Below are 18,102 nucleotides of genomic sequence, written 5' to 3'. Positions count from 1 at the left end.
GTTTATCCCTTCGTAGAGGGGTAGGGGTGAGGTGAGGGAGGAGACTTCTTTTCCACCCCTTCTTCCCTGCTGTCACACCAGAGATGCGACGGTAATGAGCGGCTGCTGGCGGACTCAATGAACAGGCTCCAGGAACAGATGGGAGGGCCCGGGGCTGAGCTGGCCCTACCTTGCCCACACTGGCCAGCAGCTGGAGGCCTGAGACCTGGTCATCGAGGCTCAGCCAGAACTCCGCGTTGTCATCGGCAGCAATGGCAAACTGGATTTTCCCTGGGCAGCGGGGAGAGTTTCCAGATGAGGGCAAGGAGGGCATCAGCATAAAAAGCTGGAGGCTATTTTGAGTGTCTTAGCAATTAAATTCCCTTCGGGGCTGGATGCTGTGGCTTCCCCCTCTGTTAAGTGGGGGTCTCTACATCCTGGGAGACAGTGTGAAGATGGAAAAGACTTATATAGAGAGATGAGCTGGTTCCAGGCTACAAACCAGGGAGCGAAGCAGCAGCCTGTGGGAGTTGGACAACACCTTAGTGTGACTCAGTTTCCCCTCTCCCTGAGGGTGGACTGACAGCAAGTGAGTCCCGTCTACCCGTAGCCTTGTGTTGTGTTCTTTGGGTCCCATGCAGAACTCTAGAGCAGGGAGAAGGATGGGTTTTGGGCTGGCCTCACCGTCAGTGAAAGGGTGCAGGTAGCCAAAGATGCGGAGGCCATAGTTGGTCCATCTGGGGGACACGGCCAGCTTCCTCAGGGTTGTGCGAATCTACGCCAAGAAAGGGGAAGGAAACAGTTACCCAGAAGAGGGAAGAGGAAATCGCTCCACCCAGGGTTGGTGGGAAGACTAGGAGGGGACTATGACAGGAGGGACCAGGGCTGTGGCTTGGTGAGTGGAGTGCAGGCTCAGTTTCAGCTCCCATTTGCCACTTTGTCCAGGAGACTTGTACAGTGCACAACCAGCACAACTGCACATGGTGGCCCTGGGTATACTATAATGTGAGCCAGAGAGTCTGAAACGGAAATGACGCAGAAGATGAAACTGAAAGAACCCCTAGGAAGGAAACAAGGGAACCATTATGGGCAGACAAAGAGAGAGCTCAAAAGATAAAGGAGAAAATACGGACCAGAAAAGCAGCAAGGAAAGATGCGAGACAGAAGTGGGCCGAGGAGGCAGGTGTGGAGGGAGGTGGGCACGGCAGCCTCAGGCACTCACGTGGGGGTACAGCGGGAAATGCAGGTTCCTCCTGAGCTGCTGGATAGAGCTGCCACACCAGTCCTCAAACACGTGCAGGTTGGCACGGCCCCGGAACTGCAGGGTGGAGGCACAAGTGGTGAGTGAGTGGGAGCACCCCGTGCCCGCCCCAGCTCCTCAGCTCCAGGAGGCTGGGCAGAGAGGGGCCCGTGCTCCTCTCACTGTGCGGGTCCGGCCCACTCTATCCCATTCCTAGCCCAGCACCCAGCACTTCTTTCAGGAAGCTGGTGCTGACGTTCACCCCACGGCCTGGCCTGGAGGACAAGGTCTGCTCTGGCCGTGCACCCACACGCACATTCTCTCCCTGGTCCTCCCGTGCAGGAAGGGGGCTGGTTTTCATTCCTCAGGCAAGGGGGGCAGCGGTTCTGAGAGAACAGCGGAGAGGACAGGGAACTGGGAGGAGCCTGCTGGGGTTTCAGGAGAGACTTGCTCTGCTCCCCTCCCCGTCCCTGATTCCTGAGGAGAGGGAAGCTCCACAGCTGTCTGCCTGGGAAACCTTATCTACCCAGTGGTCTCCAGGCTTCTGGCTCCCCCTGGGAAGCAGCTGGGAGGCACTGCAGGAGGGAGCTGGGGCCCATCTGGGCTTGCCAGCATCCCGGTCTCCCACAGCTCTCGGAGGCCTCCAAGACTCATTCTGAGCAAGCCGTTCCTGGGACAGCCTCGGGACAGTGCCGGTCGCGTGGGGTCTCCTCTCTCCTCTGTAGGACCGGGCTTGGAGGTCCAGAGCAGAAGGCCCCCTTCCCAGAAAGGGCTAAGGCAGGATCCAGCACTCTGAGTGGGTGGCGGGCTGGAAATTTGAGAGGAGAGGGGAAGCATGGGGACTTTGTGCCAATCCTCCTGACGGTGGGCCTCGGATCATCCCATGTCCTCCCCTCCCCCAAGGCTTCTGTCCAGGTTGCGGGAGGTGGGGCCCGATGACTCCTTACTAGCAGCCTGCCCTGGCTTCCTTGCCATGCCCACCAGATAGCAAAATCTGGACTGCCCTTCGGAGCTATGAGGGGACACCCACATAGGAAGAAGTGGCGCAAGTTCAGCAAGAGATCTGTAGGAGGAGGACGGGCAGGCGGGGAGGGGAGTGGGGCGGGGGTAACTCCTCAACAGGAGTGCCCACGGTCCCAGGTGCGGCTGGGAGGGTGGGCGCAGCCTCCGGGGAACACTGCCCCAGCGCTGGATCCAGAAAGACACAGGAGAGCCTGTCTCTCCCTGCCCTCCATCCGTGTGGCGCTAATGGGGCACACGGGCCTGCTCAGTGCTAGGAATGTGGGCCTTGGGAAGCAGCCGTCACTCACAGAAACCGAAGTGGGGGACTGGAACGGGTGGGAGCGGGAATGTGGGCTGGGTAGGTGGGTGGTGGGTTAAGGCTTCGAGGAAGGAAAGAATGGGGACATTGTGCTACTTCAGGGGAAAATCTTCAAGTCCAGTTTATAAGACTCAGCTGTCTCCTCCAAAGGCTTCCTTCTGCCCCTCCCTAGCAGATACGGATCCCAGGAGGGATGGCATGCTACCAGAGAAGCCTGTTGTGTTCAGCCTGGAGGCCAGAGGCCATGGGGGACTGGGCAGGGAGAGGAGGGGCAGAGGGAGGCACTGGCTGGCCGGCTCCTGCCTCAGCCTCAGGGTCTTTCTTGCCTGAGCAACAAGATCATCAGATGCCGCAGGCGGCCCCAGGCAGACGGGGTGGGAGTGCGGGAAGAGGAGCTACCTGCACTAAGCCCAGGCCCTGACGCAGCATTAGGCCAGCCCTCAAACCACGCTTCACCCACTCTCAGGCTGTAGGTGGGGGTCTCTGAGGGGCCAGTGGGCACCCTCTTCCTCCCTGGACCTGGGATGAGAACCCCACCGCCCCCCAAAGATTTGTGTCCCTCTGAGTTTTGGAGGCTTTGTATCTGGCGGGGACGTGGGACTCCAGCACACCAGCCCTGCCCTCTGCCCACTCGCTCCATTGTCCAGCAGTGACTAAGGCCCAGGGAGGGGCACTGGTCACTCCAAGCGCCAGAGCATGTCTATGGCCAATGGTGGTTTTGAAACTTCCACAGTTCGAAGTACAGGAGAAGGTATCTGTTGGAACCCTGTCATTTTAAGGGTGAGGACGTTGAAGCTCAGAGAGGTAAAATGACTCCCCAAGGACACACAGCAAGTAACCCTTGGGAAAGGGGAGGGCATCATGCAGGGGTGTGGGTCACACAGGAATATCCACTGCCCCTGCCGGGCCCTCACTGGGCCGCCGCAGACCCTCCAGCTGGATCTCAGCTTCTCCCCCACACGGAGTCCTCACTGCCTCCAAAACGGTCGTTCTAAAGCTCGGATCTGACCAAGTCACTCTGCTACTTAAAACCTCCGAAGCTTCCCAGAAGGCTTCAGCACAGAGCCTCGCCCAGCACACGGAGTCTGACCTTCCTTTTCCGCCTCACCTCACACCGCTCCCTGTCGCACACCTTTGCTCCACCCACACCAAACCCCTGTCTTTGCCAGAATCGTCCTGCTGTTTCACTTCTCCATGCTTTTACAAATGCGATTTCCTGATCGGAAGGGCCATTCATTTCTGCCTTACGTGGCAAACTCCTGCTCATCCTTCAAAGTTCTCAAGTAGTTCTCCCTGAGGCCTGCTATGACGTCCCCAGGCAGAAGGAACAGCTCCCTCCCGGGTGTTCCCTGCACATCCTAATTATTTAAATGAACAAGGCTTGGAGGAGCTAAGCCCAGAACAGTATGTTCCTCCATTCTACAAGCACTGAGTGTCTGCTCTGTACCCCTTCAAGAAGAAAGAGAGGTGGTCCTCAAAGGAGGCAGACACGTAAAAAGGTTGTCACCTGCGCCAGGGGCTCTGGCAGAGGTATGAGGTTCAGAGGGGCATGAAGGCAGGAGCCGTCAGCCTCCTCCGGGAGCACTCGGAAGCCCCTCACAGGACGTGGGCACTGACTGACCCCCTGCTTCCGCTCTACCCTCTGCTACTCAACCAGAGGCAAACTCGCAAGACCAAGCATACCTGGCTAGTGGTTCAGTTTTAACTCACGGGGCAGTGGGGCCTCCCCCAGAGGAACACAGCAGGGTGATTGGGTCACCAGTTCCTGCACACCAGGAACTCCTATGTCCTGTTCAGAGTTTCGAGGTACTCCATCTATTTTATTTTATTTTATTTTACATTTCATTTTATATTATTTTATTTTAATTTAATTTTTCTTATTTTATTTTATTTTTAAGGTCAGGGCCTCACTCCATTGCCCGGGCTGGAGTGTAGTGGCACAATCACGGTTCTCTGCAGCCTCAAACTCCTGGCCTCAAGCAGTCCTTTCTCCTCAGTTGCCCAAGTAGCTGTAACTACAGGTGCACGGCACTACACCTGGCTAATTTTTTTATTTAGTAGAAATGGGGTCTCCCTATGTTGTCCAAGGTGGTCTCAAACTTCTGGCCTCAAGCGATCCTCTCGTCTTGGCCTCCCAAAGTGCTGGCATTACAGGTGTGAGCCACCACACCCAGCCTTGAATTGTACACTTTAAATGGGTGAAATGTACGGTATGTGAATTACAGTTCCATAAAGCTGTTTTTTTAAAATAAATAAATAAATAAATAAATAAATAAATAAAAGGAAAGGCTGAGAACAGGAAGGAGTCTGTCTGTGTCACAGCTCTGTCCACAAAAGAGAGACACTGCCTTCTCAAAGCCTGTGTGAACAGCCCATGAAAACTCTGATCTCACTTGCTTTGATCTGACTTTGTACTCACCAAATTTCTTTCTTGTAACTATTTTGGGTTTTGGGAGTGGCCTGGCTGGCAGACACAGCATTGTGGTGAGTGGATTTACCAATACACGAACAGACTGTCACTGGGGTTTGTTAATGAGTGTCTTGGGATCCGTGTCGGGGTGAGTAAGTTTTGAGACAGTCACTCCCTGAAGCCCAGGCCCCCAGCCATCCATCTGATCAGTCGGCCTCTGGTGCACCAAGTCAAACGTCTGAGGCTGCTGAGTCTCCAGAGTGACTTCTGGCCTCAGAGACCCTGGGCTGCCAGCCAAAGCCCGGGGCAGGGAAACAATGAAAGAGGAGGCCATTGTCATCTTCCTCATCTCCTGCCCTTGCTCACCTTTACAGCAGGGCCCTGCACTAACTCTGTGACCCTGAGCTGACCTCTCTGGGCCATTATCTGGAACAGGGATAGCAGAACAACCTGACAGCTCCTGGACACCAGTAGATGCTCAATAAAGGACCTGGATTATTAACCTGGGAACTTCCTGCTGGCCCAGGACAGGCAAAGGGATGGGAACCGAAGTCCCCACGATGTGGAGAGACCGCAAGGCTGGGCTGGAAGCCAGTTGGCACCATTATGCAGCTGTGTGATTGCTGTGTTGTTTGGCCTCTCCAGGGCCTTCCTTCCTTATTCTCCTCATTGATAAAATAAAAGGATTGGATCAGTGAATCCCTGAACATCCATGAAGACTGTAATGATGATTTTGTAAGCTATTTTTAGTATTTAAAAATGGAAATCAGTCATTTATCACCAAAAGGCCATACACACTTACTAAAATAGCCAATATTTCTTCTTTTTTTTTTTTTTTTGAGACGGGGGTCTCACGCTGTACTCAGGCTGGAGTGCAGTGGCACAATCTCGGCTCACTGCAGCCTTAACTGCCTACGCTCAAGCAATCCACCCACCTCAGCCCCCTAAGTAGCTGGGAACACAGGCGTGCATCACCACGGCTAGCTATGTTTTTATTATTATTTGTAGAGACAAGGTCTCACCATGTTGCCCAGGCTGGTCTGGAACTCCTGGGCTCAAGCAACCCTCCCACCTTGACTTCCCGAAGTTCTAGGATTCCAGGCTTGAGCCACCAAGCCCAGCCCAATTTTGATCACTATTTACTATTTGTTCACTGTTTTTGTTTCATTATATGTTTATACATATGTTCTCGATTAGCAAAAACAAGTGGAGAAATTAGTTATTAAGGCGGGTGGATCATGAGGTCAGGAGATCAAGACCATCCTGGCTAACACGGTGAAACCCCGTCTCTACTAAAACTACAAAAAATATTAGCCTGGCGTGGTGGCGGGCGCCTGTAGTCCCAGCTACTCGGGAGGCTGAGGCAGGAGAATGACGTGAACCTGGCAGAGCTTGCAGTGAGCTGAGATGGCGCCACTGCATCCAGCCTGGGTGACAAAGCAAGACTCCATCCCCCCCAAAAAAACAAACAGAAAAAGGATCCAAGCTATCATTAAAAAGAGAGTAGGCTGGATCACCAGACCAAATGATCTGTAAGGCAAGTTCTTTTCAAAGTACTATCTCCAGGTAGGGCGGGGCATAATTACCTGGTGATGTCATCTAGAGCAGGTGCCAGCATTGTAATCCATCCTCTCCCAGGGCTTTAAAAGGAGGCAGTTTCACAGTGTGGACAACTAACATCACATTCAGTACAATACCGCCTCCTTCACTCTTGCCCCAGAGCAAGTGGGTGGATTGGAAATAAAACCACCCAGGCTGAATGAAGAGCTCAATCTATGAGGTATGGATAAAGACAATAAGCTAGCCAGCACCACCCAGCCGAGAAAAGTAACCTGTGTCTGCAGGGCCTCGAGACTAAAGACACTGGGTTCTAAACAAGTTGTAAAATAGGAAACTCAAATTTAAAATTTTCATCCCCAAAGCACCATGCTACTTGGAAATCTTGGCATAAGGATTTATTTACTCAAGGTGATCTCATGTATGTTAATTAACTTCCGAGCCTCAGTTTCTTCACCAAAAGAAAAAGAATCTGGGGCCAAGCCTGGTAGCTCACGCCTGTAATCTCAGCACTGTGGGAGGCCAAGGCAGGAGGATCACTTGAGGCCATGAGTTTGAGATCAGCCTGGGCAATAGAGTGGGACCCTGTCTCTACAAAAAATATGTTAAAAAATTAGCCAGGCAATGGTGGTACGCCCCTGTAGTCCTGGCTACTCAGGAGTTCAAGGTGCAGTGAACTATGATTGTGCCACTGTGACTGTACACTCCAGCCTGGGAAGCAGAGCAAGACCCTGTCTCTAAAAAATACAAAACGAAAAGAAGAAACACCATCTATCAAAGCCTATAAAAATGAAAAGTAGTATGATGGCTCTGATAACTTTTATTCACATGGAACTGCTTCCTGTACAAGTTTTCCAAAGCAGAGTTTCCCAGTGCATGTTCCTTGTAAGGCTGCGTTTCTATGAAACCTGGGGCACTAGCTTCAGAGAGTGCAACAGGCATTTCATGGAAAAAAGCAATTCAGTCTGAGACATGCTGAGCTAAACCAAGTTAAACAGATGGCTGCAGAGCTTCCCATACTCTTTCATATGCTAATGCACATTTCCAGGAAGGCAAGGTAGTATATTACAGTTTTAAAAACGTATTTAACAATGGACTCTTTTCTTCATGGAATATCTTATGGGATTTAAGATAGTGGCCCAAGAAAGACAGTTTGGGACGCTTATCTTGAGGACTGGGGACTGGCGTGGCCATAAAAGTCTTTTCGCTTTCGTGAGCCTTGTTTTCCCACCTATAAATTGCGGATAATGACACTGTTTCACAGGGCCGCAAAGCTGCGATGAGATGATCCACAAAACCTGCCACGCAGTAGGCCTTCGGCAAATGTAAGCGTTCCTTCTCTAAAGAGAGAAATCGAATCAACCTGGAACGCTTGGAGTGAAAAATTTTCATGAAACCGCTAAGCTGGGTGCAGTCATGCCCACCTGTAATCCCAGCTCGTCAGGAGGCTGAAGCTGGAGGATTGCTTGAGCCCAGGAGTTGGAGACTAGCCTGGCCAACATAGTGAGACCCCTTCTCTAAAAACAACAGCAACAAAAAACTAACTACATAAATAATTTAAAAATGTTTTAAATTCACTAGTAGAAAGTTTTCCGTGATCTCTAGAATTATCTGTAAAAATTATGTTTAGCTCTCTCAGAGCAGGTACAGTAAAAATTCCCTCACCTCTGACAGCCAGGGGACAGGCTTGTTCCACTTCAAGTAGCTGCTGTTACTGCTCCCACCTTGGTCAATTTCATGGTCCTAGTGGAAGAATGAAGAATGAACTTGGTAGGAACATTAGGACGAGGAACCGCGGGCAGGACAGGGTTCAGGCCCCTTGGAAGTGCCCGTGGGGAGGCAGAGGGCCAGGAGGCACAGTGCCTGCTCCCAGGGGGTGTCGGCTCAGAGCATGCTGCCGTCTGCCATTCACACCGTGTCCCTGGGAATACGTCTCCGTAGTTTCATCAATGCATGTTCCTCAGGTTCCTTCACGTTTCTGAATTTTCTGTCTTCCCCACATGGGAAAAAAGTTTACCCTCATTCGGCCAGGACCTCTTGAGGGCAGGGACCTTGGCTCCCTCTTCCTTCTTATCCCCCAGTTCTCTAGATTTGGGTTCCAACAAGGGGGAGCCCCTCGGGGACACCCCCAAACCCTCCCTATCATGCAGGTCCACAGGCTCAGTTTGGCAGCGGTCCAGCTCTGGGATACATGCCTGTTCTAGGCTCAGCCTTGGGGCTCCTGACTGAATTAGACCCCAGTTTCTCTCATCTGCCTCCTTAGGGATCGTCGGCTCAAGAAACACTACAGGGAAATGTTTCACTACAAGTCTATACATATCCCAGCTAAGGGCAGGGCGGGGTGTCCATCCACCTCGTCGCCTCTGATCTCAGCAGCAAGCACAGCACAGCCCAGCCCTCACCTGGGTGAGAGGCACCACATGCCACTGGTGATGGAGGTCACAGGCCCGGAGTGGTTCTGGCGTGGGCAAACTGAACTAGGGGACAAGGGCAGACTCCAGAATGCCAGGCCCAGTGGCAGCCCCAGGCTTTCAGGAGCTGGATGGACATCTCTATGGCTCAGCTAGGAGGTCCCGAGGCCAGACTAGGATGCTGGGGGCTGTTTCTCCTCTGCCTCTCCTCCCAGGGTAGCGGGGGTTACCCTTAAGGCAACTGGGCAGAGTACCTGAGGACCCTTGTTCAGGCACCGGCAGGGACAGCGGACTGGCCGGCCACCTACCTCGAGGTTCAGCCTCTGGGGATGGTAGAACTGGAGGTGTGGATCCACAGCTGGAATGTTCCTGCTGGCCAGAGCCTTGGCCAGTTCTCTCCAGCTGCCATATCCTGTGGAAGGGAAGAGAGCAGCCCTCAGGTCAGTGTGATCCGGAAACCTCATACATCTAAACGATTTGGAAGCTTAATGGAGGCATTCCTCTTCCCTCGTGCTTCTCACGTCTCTTCAGAGGGTGGGGGGGAGAGGGCGGGGCTGGGGGCACGAGATAGCTGCAGACTGGCCAAGGTCTAAAGGGCAGAGAGAGGAGATGAGCTTACATCCCATCAGCAGACACCGCCTTCCAGAAACCAGAGAAGGAGCCAGTCCGGGTGAGCATGGACCACGGGCCTCCCACTACCAGCTCGTTCTCCCCCGGCTGCCTCTGGAGGCCAATTTCTCCCAAGAGCTGCTGTGGAGAGATGGTCGTGACAGGCGGTCCACTCTTCCCTTCCTGCTCAGCTCCTGTGCCCCGAGCCCAGGGAGCAGCAGGGGGTTACTAACGGGTGGGGATCTCTACCATTGATCACTGGGTTGCCGGATGGAGCCAGACCTGAGAGAGGCAGGAAGGGGTGGGCCTGGGATACGGTGTCTGTCAAACAAATTTATAAACCACTGGAGGCACAAGATTAGAGGCCCTGCTACTACTGGCGCCATCGGGAGGCTGCGTGTGGCTGATGCTGTCTGTGCCCTGAAGGCGCTGGGCCAGGTTGGCTTACACACATCTGGGAAGGCAAAAAGTCAAACCATGGCGAGAGGGAGGGAGGGAACAGGAAACTGGGGGGTGCACACGCGTTCACAACAAGTCAGGAGGCAAGGGGCTGCGCCAGGGTGAGGGCCGGGGAGCATCAGCCCGGCGGCCGGCCACTGCTGACACTCCCAAAGGCTGGGACTCCCATCTGAAAGGAGATTGCTGGGCTTTGAATAAGCAGAACCAAACTACTGTTAGTCGCAAACCAGAACCATGGACCACTGAAAGCTGGAAGAGGCTTTCGAGATCACCTCGTCCTCTCTTTGAGTGAGAAAAATGGGACCCAGACTGGTCCAATGGCTGACCAAGGAGCACTCAGCTAGTAGTGGCAAGGCTAAGACTAGGACCCCAGCGTGCAGGTGGATTTCCACTGAGCCTCCCCTTTCCCTCCAGCAGCTTCACCACAATGCCCCCAGGATGCTGTGGTGAGCACTGCTTGGAAGGAATTAGCCTGACAGTCCCCGATACCTGGGAGCCAAGAGTTGACGGTAGGCAGAAGTATCACAGGAACCCCTACGTGAGCGCCAGCAGAGACACAGCCAGCCACGCGGACACAGAACACAGAGCACCGCCCACAAATACGGGCCTCACCGAAGGTGGCCACCCACGCTGTGCACGAGTGTTTACGTAACAGCCTGGGGAGAGGGTGGGAACGGGGGCTGCACGCTGGCAGGCAGGTGTGGGGTGAGTGCTTTTCTTACATGGTTATGCTTTGTGTGGGCCCTTTCGTGCTTACTGAGTGTCTCACAGGCGTGATTTCATCTGAACCTTCTAAGAATCTCCTGAGAGGCCAGCTCCATCACCCCATTTTACAGATGGGGACACAGCGCTCTGAGTTTAAAGCCATGGAGCTCGTTGTTCTGCAGCCAGGATTAGAACAGAGAGCTCCTCTGTCTCCCAGGCCCAGCTTTTCTCATTCTGCCCACATTTTCTCCTGTGGGTCCTTCCTGGCATAGACTTTGAGGAGTGCCGGCGCAGAGGCCTCAGCGGGGAATCTGTCTTTGGGTTTCTGCAGATGTTAACCCTCCACTCATGTTATGGTTACAGGGACTTCTGCAGCTTTATCCCTCTGTCATCAAGGTCTCTCCTGTTTCCAGGCCGGTCCAGCTGGCAGGAAGAAGTCGGGCAAGTTCAGGGCAGGGGTGTGTTCTGGGGAAGCAGGATGCTGGGGCCACTGAAGTGATGTGAAAATACGAGGAGTGAGGGACAAAGGGAAAGAATGCTCCCAGACTCTACCCTCCATTTCCGGATGAGCTCAGGGGAAAACTGCTTGTTCATCTGCTAATCCCAACCCACACACATGAGCTAAAGCAAGAGCTCATCCCCTCCCAGCCCCGGGGAGCTGCTGGCTAGCAGTTGTGGGTTCAGGTGTGCCTGGGTGACACATGAGTTACACTGTGGGGAAGGGGAGGACGGGCCCTGCCTTGCTCCTGCATCTGAATGACTGGGTCATCTTCACTCTTATGACTAAAAGCTTCTTACTCAAGAGAAGCTTGTGGGGAAACACCCACAAAATGCTGCCTGCCCCGTCAGTGGGAGTTACAGTGCATCTCAGGTGCACATTCCCTCTCCAAGAAAGTCTTCAGCTCAGCCAAAGTCCTTGACTGTGGGAAGTCATACCAAGGGGAGATGACTTACCCCTACAATCAGCTAGCATTGTGAGTCTTCAGCTGCCTTTGTCCTGGCGTCTGCTGGGAAGTGACAAAGACTCTCCCCTTGACCAAACCTTAGATGCTCCTCTGAGCACTCTTTTTTATGCGACCTCATCCTTGGGCCCTGTCCTGGGCCTGCCTAGTCCAGTTTCCAGCAAGAATTCTGCAAGGGCAGTTTAGCAGAACCCCCGACCCTGACATCTGACCAAGCTTCTCATCTCCCACCCTTGCCGTTAGCAAGCGTCCCATTAGGCCAATTCAGCAAGAATCCCTCCATTCTTGATGTCTCAGTCGTTTTCCAACCACTGACCCCTCAACTCTGCTGGCTGGCAATAAATCCCCAGTCATTGCTGCTGATTTCAGAGGTGAGCTCAGTTCTGTCCTGAAGCCTCTCTCCCGTGTTGCAGCAGTACTAAATAAAATCCATCTTCACGACCGGTAACTAGTGTGCAGTTCTATTTCTCTTTAACAGAAGGTAAGAGGCGGCTCTCTCAGTGACCAAAGACAAATCCATTTAGGGAGGTGAGTGGATTACAGGTAGGAAATTCGGTGAAGTTAAACCCAGTCAGGTCTTGCCCCTGGGTAACAGGTGAGTCTAGGTGGCTGTGAGATACCTAAAACTTGGGATAGTCAACAGCCCAACCCTCACTAATTTAAGAGGTAGGAAAATTCCTTTGCAGGCCTCATGATGTAGTAGGAAGACAAGCAAGCCTTCTGAGTCAGAAAGATCTAATCGTGGCCTAGCGTGGTGGCTCATGCCTGGAATCCCAGCACTTTGGGAGGCCAAGGCATCAGGATCACTTGAGCCCAGGAGATTGAGACTAGCAACATATGGGCAACATAACAAGACCCCCCCTTTTTTAAACAAAAATAAAATAAAATAAAATAAAAGATCTAATTGTATATCTACCACTCATTAACTGTGACTGCTTGAACAAGTAATTTAACTTCTCTGGCCCTGGTTTCTTCATCTGAATGGTGGAAATAAAAATACCTGCCCCACAGGGACTGCTATGGAGATTAAATTATGTGGGCCAGACCTAGCCTGGGGTCTAGACCCAATAAATGTTTTCGTCCTAAAAATTTCCAAGTTTGAGGTTTTGGATTTAAGAGTCAGAAGATATGAGTTTCAACTGCTTTAAAAAATTCAATATTTCTCTGACTCTTTTCTCTCTATGCTTCTTTTTTTCTTATTTTTCTTTTTTTAAGAGACAGGATTACCCAGGCTGGAATGCAGTGGTACAATCATAGCTTACTGCAGCCTCGACCTCCTAAGCTCAAGTAATCCTCCCACCTTAGCCTCCTGAGTAGGAAGGACTACAGGTGCATGCCGCCATACTTGTTTAATTTTTAAAAAAATTTTAGAGATGGGGTCTTTTTATGTTGTCCAGGTTGGTCTTGAACTCCTGGGATCTCCTCCCACTTCAGCCTCCCAGAGTGCTGGGATTACAGGTGTGAGCCACCGCGCTCAGCTTTCTCCATGCTTACTGACAAGAGCAGTAGGCAGTGGGCCAGGAGTGGCAGCAGGGAAATAGGTAACACCGCCTCTTTGTTTCACAGTGTTGCTCTTTGCCCCCCACCGTCCCTCATCCCCCACAAATATTCACTTAGTGCATCTCAGGTGTCAGGAGCCGTGCGGTGCATTGGGATATCTCCTCTTCCCGTATCCTTGCCTCTGTGTTAATCCTGCCAGTGAATAACCAAGCATTGCTTAGCCCCCCTGGGGGAACGTGGAGCTGAAAAATGTGCTGATTTAACTACTGACATTTGTCACTTGCCCTCTGGGAAGCGAACTCCTCCTGCTCCTAGCCAGACCTCTCCTCCCAGAGCGCCAGCTGCCAGGGCCTGTTTCTGCTACAACAGGTGACACATTTGTGCCAGGAGACAGACACCCCAATCTCAGGTGACAGATAAAGCACCACCGTGGGCCTCATATTCTGCCCTCACAAAGCTGGGCTATCAAATTCACCATCAGCCGGAGCTTTGCCAACATCCCTCCTCTGTGCAATGCAGACTCTTCAAAGGCCTGAAGATTACCATCTTTCTCACTGGTAAAAATATGGCATGCATATATCCCTTTGTGCTTTTGGCTTTTTTCTAAGGCTCTCACAGACGTTATTTCATGAGCTCTTCTCAACCTCCCTGTTAGGTGTCGTCATCTCCATTTTCGAGATGAAGAAACAGAAACAGAAAAGCCAAGTCATCAGCTCAAGGCCACACAGTGACCAGGATAATCCATGGGAAGGATTTATTACCAGGAACATCATCAGCCCTTAACACACGGCAGCTTATTACTTGCATTATTAGTCATGCTGCTGCAGATCTGGAACTCACAATTATTTCTCCTGACGCCTGGTCTGATTCACACCCAAGAGAAAGGGAATCTGTCGCTGCCCAGGCTGGCATTGGTGTTACAGATTCCGTGCTGGGACTGCAGGCCTGAGCCTCCCAACTCCACTGCAGGGCTAAAACATTTCAAAGCACTTTCAACTTAGCAGGCGAAACATTCAGATTAAGTTCTCATGTTAATAAAGACCCGGCACCAACTAGCTGAGCCACAACACGCCAGAGCCACGGCCCATGACGGGAAAATCTCCCCTAAGCCAGCCTAACACATAGCAATGCTCAAACTCCTACTAATGCCCCACAGGGCATTTTACAAGGTACGTGGCAAGATGTATTGCTTTTGCTCCTAAGTAGTTGTGATAATGGCAATATTAATAGCAGCTAACCTTTACCGAGCACTTATTATACGCAAGGCACTATGCGAAGAGTTTGACTTCACTGCGTAAAGGTGCAGATAACGTTCCCACGTGCACACACGTCACTTCATGGTAAATGACAAGGGGGAGCCCAACATATACCTCCAGAATCTGTTCGAATTGTCTGTGATCTACGCTGGGAGTAACATCATCGGCCCCAAACCTCACCCATCACTCCCACGTCTTATTGCTTGCTCATGTGGAAATGAACTTTGCCGCCTACAGAAGTGACTGGGTGTAGACTGCTCAACCCGGTGGATGGTGCAAGTCCATCACAAGGGGAGCAAAAGGGTTAACCCCAACCCCAGCCACAGGCAAGCGCTCCGTATCAGTAGGGAACCTGGAGGCAACTCATGAACGCCAACAGGAGAGGTGGAGCTGAGAGTAAGCCGGAAAAAGAAGTGGAAGCAGCGGGTGGGGGGTAACACCTGCAGGCAGAGACGCAGAAATGTCTTTCTGAAGCTCTGACTCCAGCCTTGGGGCAGGGATCCATTAGAAAAGACTTGCTCCTGGGCAAGGGTATGCAAGAGGGGAAGGCCTGGCCCTACCAGGGCCCCAGGAAAGTGAGGGAGAAGGAGAGGCCTGGGAGGGCTGGTTCCACGTACACCACCACGTGCCAAGGACCCGAAGATCCAGGGTGAACGCAGATGACTGGCTTAGAAAGCCCCAGGGTCTGCAGAGAGAACTGTCACCGGACACTCAAACTGGAATGAGAAAAGGTGATGAAATCCAGAAGAACTGAACAAAAACAGAGCCCTTCTCCCACCAGAGAGCAGGAGGTTGTCAAGGGAATGAACAAGAGGCCATGACATCCAGGGCACAGATCCACGAAGCCAGGAACCAGCACTGAATCCTGGGATGGAAAAGCAGAGGCTGTGGCACTGTCCTCGGAGAGCACTCGGGGCCAGTCACACGTCCTCAGCAGGGCAAAGCTGCTAGGGCTAGAAACCAGCAGGGCCTGAACCCCACCAGACACCTGAAGTGGCACAGAGAGTCAGGGGTGAAGCCAGGGGCCTGTCACCTGGGAGGGAGTCTCTAAGGCAAACCCAATGCTCCAATGGCAGAGTCAGGGTGTGTGGCTAAACCTATCCTTTCTAGTCTATGATGCCCCAGGGAGCCTGATGCAAGAAAAATTATGAGTAATCCAACAGTAATAGTTAGCACTGAGGTGTTAGGCATTTATATAAACATATATAGGCCTGTTATGTTTATATTAAATGAAACATCAGGTGTTTTATTCAATATAATAAACCTCGCTGGGTGCAGTGGCTCACACCTGTATTCTCAGCTACTCAGGAGGCTGAGGTGGGAGGATGGCTTGAGCCCAGGAGTTCGGGCTGTAGTGCGTTAGGACCGTACCTGTGAATTGCCACTGCACTCCAGCCTGGGCAATAGAGTGAGACCCTGTCTCTAAAAACATTTAAAGATTAAAAATTAATAGAATAAACCTACAGGAAAGGAAGCCTTAGAGGTTAAAATTCTTGCTAAAAGTCACATAGGCCGTAGGTGACCGAGCCAGTAGGACAAAAGCCTGGGTACTAAATTCCACTACTCTCTATGGAATGTGCTTGAGAGTTTGTGCCTGCCTCCACGATCACCCTCATTATCATCTGGTGTCAGGTACCCACTGAGTCACCAGCTACCCCTGTTCCCCATCCCCTCTCCAATGACCTCCTACTCACCCACCACCCACACTTCACACACACACACACACACACACACACACACACACCCTAGACCATTTTCCTATATTCTTTCTCATTTGGCCACTAACCTCTCTCCATATAAGCCCCCCAAATGCAAGGGAGAGTGTGCAGACCCAACCACATTGTCCCATAGTCCCAAAACAGCTGGAGAATTGGACACGAGCGCATTTGAGCATGGGCCTGCTCCCCTCTTCCCGGCTTCCAAGCTCTTCCTTCTCAACGCGAGCCACCCAGCTGTGTGTCTGCAAGCAGACGCTGCCCCGGCCTCATCTCACGCGCCCTCGCAGCACAGGTGTACATGGCGGGGGGGCAAGTGAGGAGCAGCAGAAAGGTGGAATCCTAAGGCCTCCCTGTAGATGAGCTGATGGATATGGGTGGGGCGCTGATAAGCCTCTTCCTGACCCCATCCTGAGCCTGCTGATGCTCAAAGCCAGGGCCAGAAACCCGAAGAACAGCCAGCTGTGCTTTCCCCCAGCTTCCTGCCAAGCTAGCACCTGAGCTACTGAAATGGCTGTGGCTGCAGGCAGGCTGAGGTTCGCAAGCTACGGGCACAAGGGACTATACCTACTGCCCCATTGGGTGCCACCTAAAGGGGGTCCAAGAGAGGGCATCTGAGCCCATGCCAGGTGTTTGCCTGGGTATTTCTGCCCTGCTATCAGTGCTTCCTGCTCACCCAAACATCCCTGCTTGGCCCAAACATCCACACTGAAGTATAAAACCAGCCGGGTGTGGTGGCTCACATCTGTAATCCCAGCACTGTGGGAGGCGGAGGGTGAAAGATTGCTCGGGCTCTGGAGTTCGAAACCAGCCTGGACAACATGACGAAACCTCGTTTCTTAAAAAAACAAAACAAGGCCAGACACAGTGGCTCATGCCTGTAATCCCAGCACTTTGGGAGGCCGAGGCGGGTGGATCACCTGAGGTCAGGAGTTCAAGACCAGCCTGACCAACATGGAGAAACCCCATCGCTACTAAAAAAAAAATACAAAATTAGCCGGGCTTGGTGGTGTATGCCTGTAATCCCAGCTACTCGGGAAGCTGAGGCAGGAGAATCACTTGAACCCGGGAGGTGGAGATTGCGGTGAGCCGAGATCGCACCATTGCACTCCAGCCTGGGCAACAAGAGCAAAAACTCTGTCTAAACAACAACAACAAAAAACTAGCTGGGCATGGTGGCACGCACCTGTGTTCCCAGCTACTCGGAAGGCTGAGGTGGGAGGCTCCAGCCCGGGAGGTAGAGGCTGCAGTGAGCCACAAGTGTACAACTACACTGCAGCCTGGGTGACAGAGGGAGATTCTATCTCAAAAACAAACAAACAACAAAAACACTAAGTCTAAAACCAAGGGGGCAGACGAGGAGAGGAGGTAGGAAGAGGGGGCAAATGTCCTTTCTCTTCTGCTGCCGCTGCTCTGGGAACGTGGAGTCCGTCTGGACCCAGCCCGGCTCAGTAAATAGCCATTCCCCAGGCCACGAATTTGATCAGAAGAGGCCACGGAAGGTTTCGCCAGGCCACGGGATCACCTCTAAGATATCGTCATTATCATCATCATCATTACAAAAAAATAAAACTAACACCTACAACATTTAAGGGCCCATTTAGTAGTAAGTGCTGTGACAATCACAGCCACAAACACAGTCCTGTGAAGGGGAATTTTGACTTAAGATCCTTGATAAAATGGGGTGCTTTAGGAAAATCTAGAGGTAAGAGGGTCCAGGACTTCTAAGACCGGCCGGAGCCCATGGACCTAGCGAATGGCCACAGAGGCGTTTCCAGGATCCTCAGATCAGTCCTGACTTTTCTGAACCCGTTAGGCTTGTCTTTTCCAATCGTCTTTCTGTCCTGGGAGAGGACGAGCTTCTGCATGCAGAGGGAAGATGTGGGGCAACCCTTTTCCTTCCTGGAGTCTTTCAAAGAGGACGTGCAGGGGTGGTCAGGAGTAAGCAATCAGCAGGCTGAGAAAGAATGAGCTAATG

General features: G+C 52.3%; 1 protein-coding gene across 1 annotated transcript in view; it reads right to left on the bottom strand.

The window, feature by feature from the left end:
• B4GALNT3 (beta-1,4-N-acetyl-galactosaminyltransferase 3) overlaps window positions 1-18,102 on the bottom strand; it is a 45,130-nt gene that overhangs the window by 22,035 nt on the left and 4,993 nt on the right. The window contains exons 5-13 of the mRNA XM_031936250.1: window positions 15,188-15,397; window positions 14,970-15,094; window positions 10,476-10,642; window positions 9,538-9,721; window positions 9,227-9,386; window positions 8,173-8,250; window positions 1,202-1,297; window positions 664-754; window positions 165-270 (exon numbers count right to left, since the gene is read on the bottom strand). Coding sequence (XP_031792110.1) covers window positions 165-270; window positions 664-754; window positions 1,202-1,297; window positions 8,173-8,250; window positions 9,227-9,386; window positions 9,538-9,721; window positions 10,476-10,642; window positions 14,970-15,094; window positions 15,188-15,397 — 1,217 coding nt within the window. The remainder of the gene's footprint in view (window positions 1-164; window positions 271-663; window positions 755-1,201; window positions 1,298-8,172; window positions 8,251-9,226; window positions 9,387-9,537; window positions 9,722-10,475; window positions 10,643-14,969; window positions 15,095-15,187; window positions 15,398-18,102) is intronic.

This window comes from Piliocolobus tephrosceles, chromosome 10 (assembly GCF_002776525.5).
Source record: "Piliocolobus tephrosceles isolate RC106 chromosome 10, ASM277652v3, whole genome shotgun sequence".
Taxonomy (NCBI): Eukaryota; Metazoa; Chordata; class Mammalia; order Primates; family Cercopithecidae; genus Piliocolobus; species Piliocolobus tephrosceles.
Note: the sequence above shows the minus strand (reverse complement) of the source record. Positions and strands in the feature narration are given on the sequence as shown.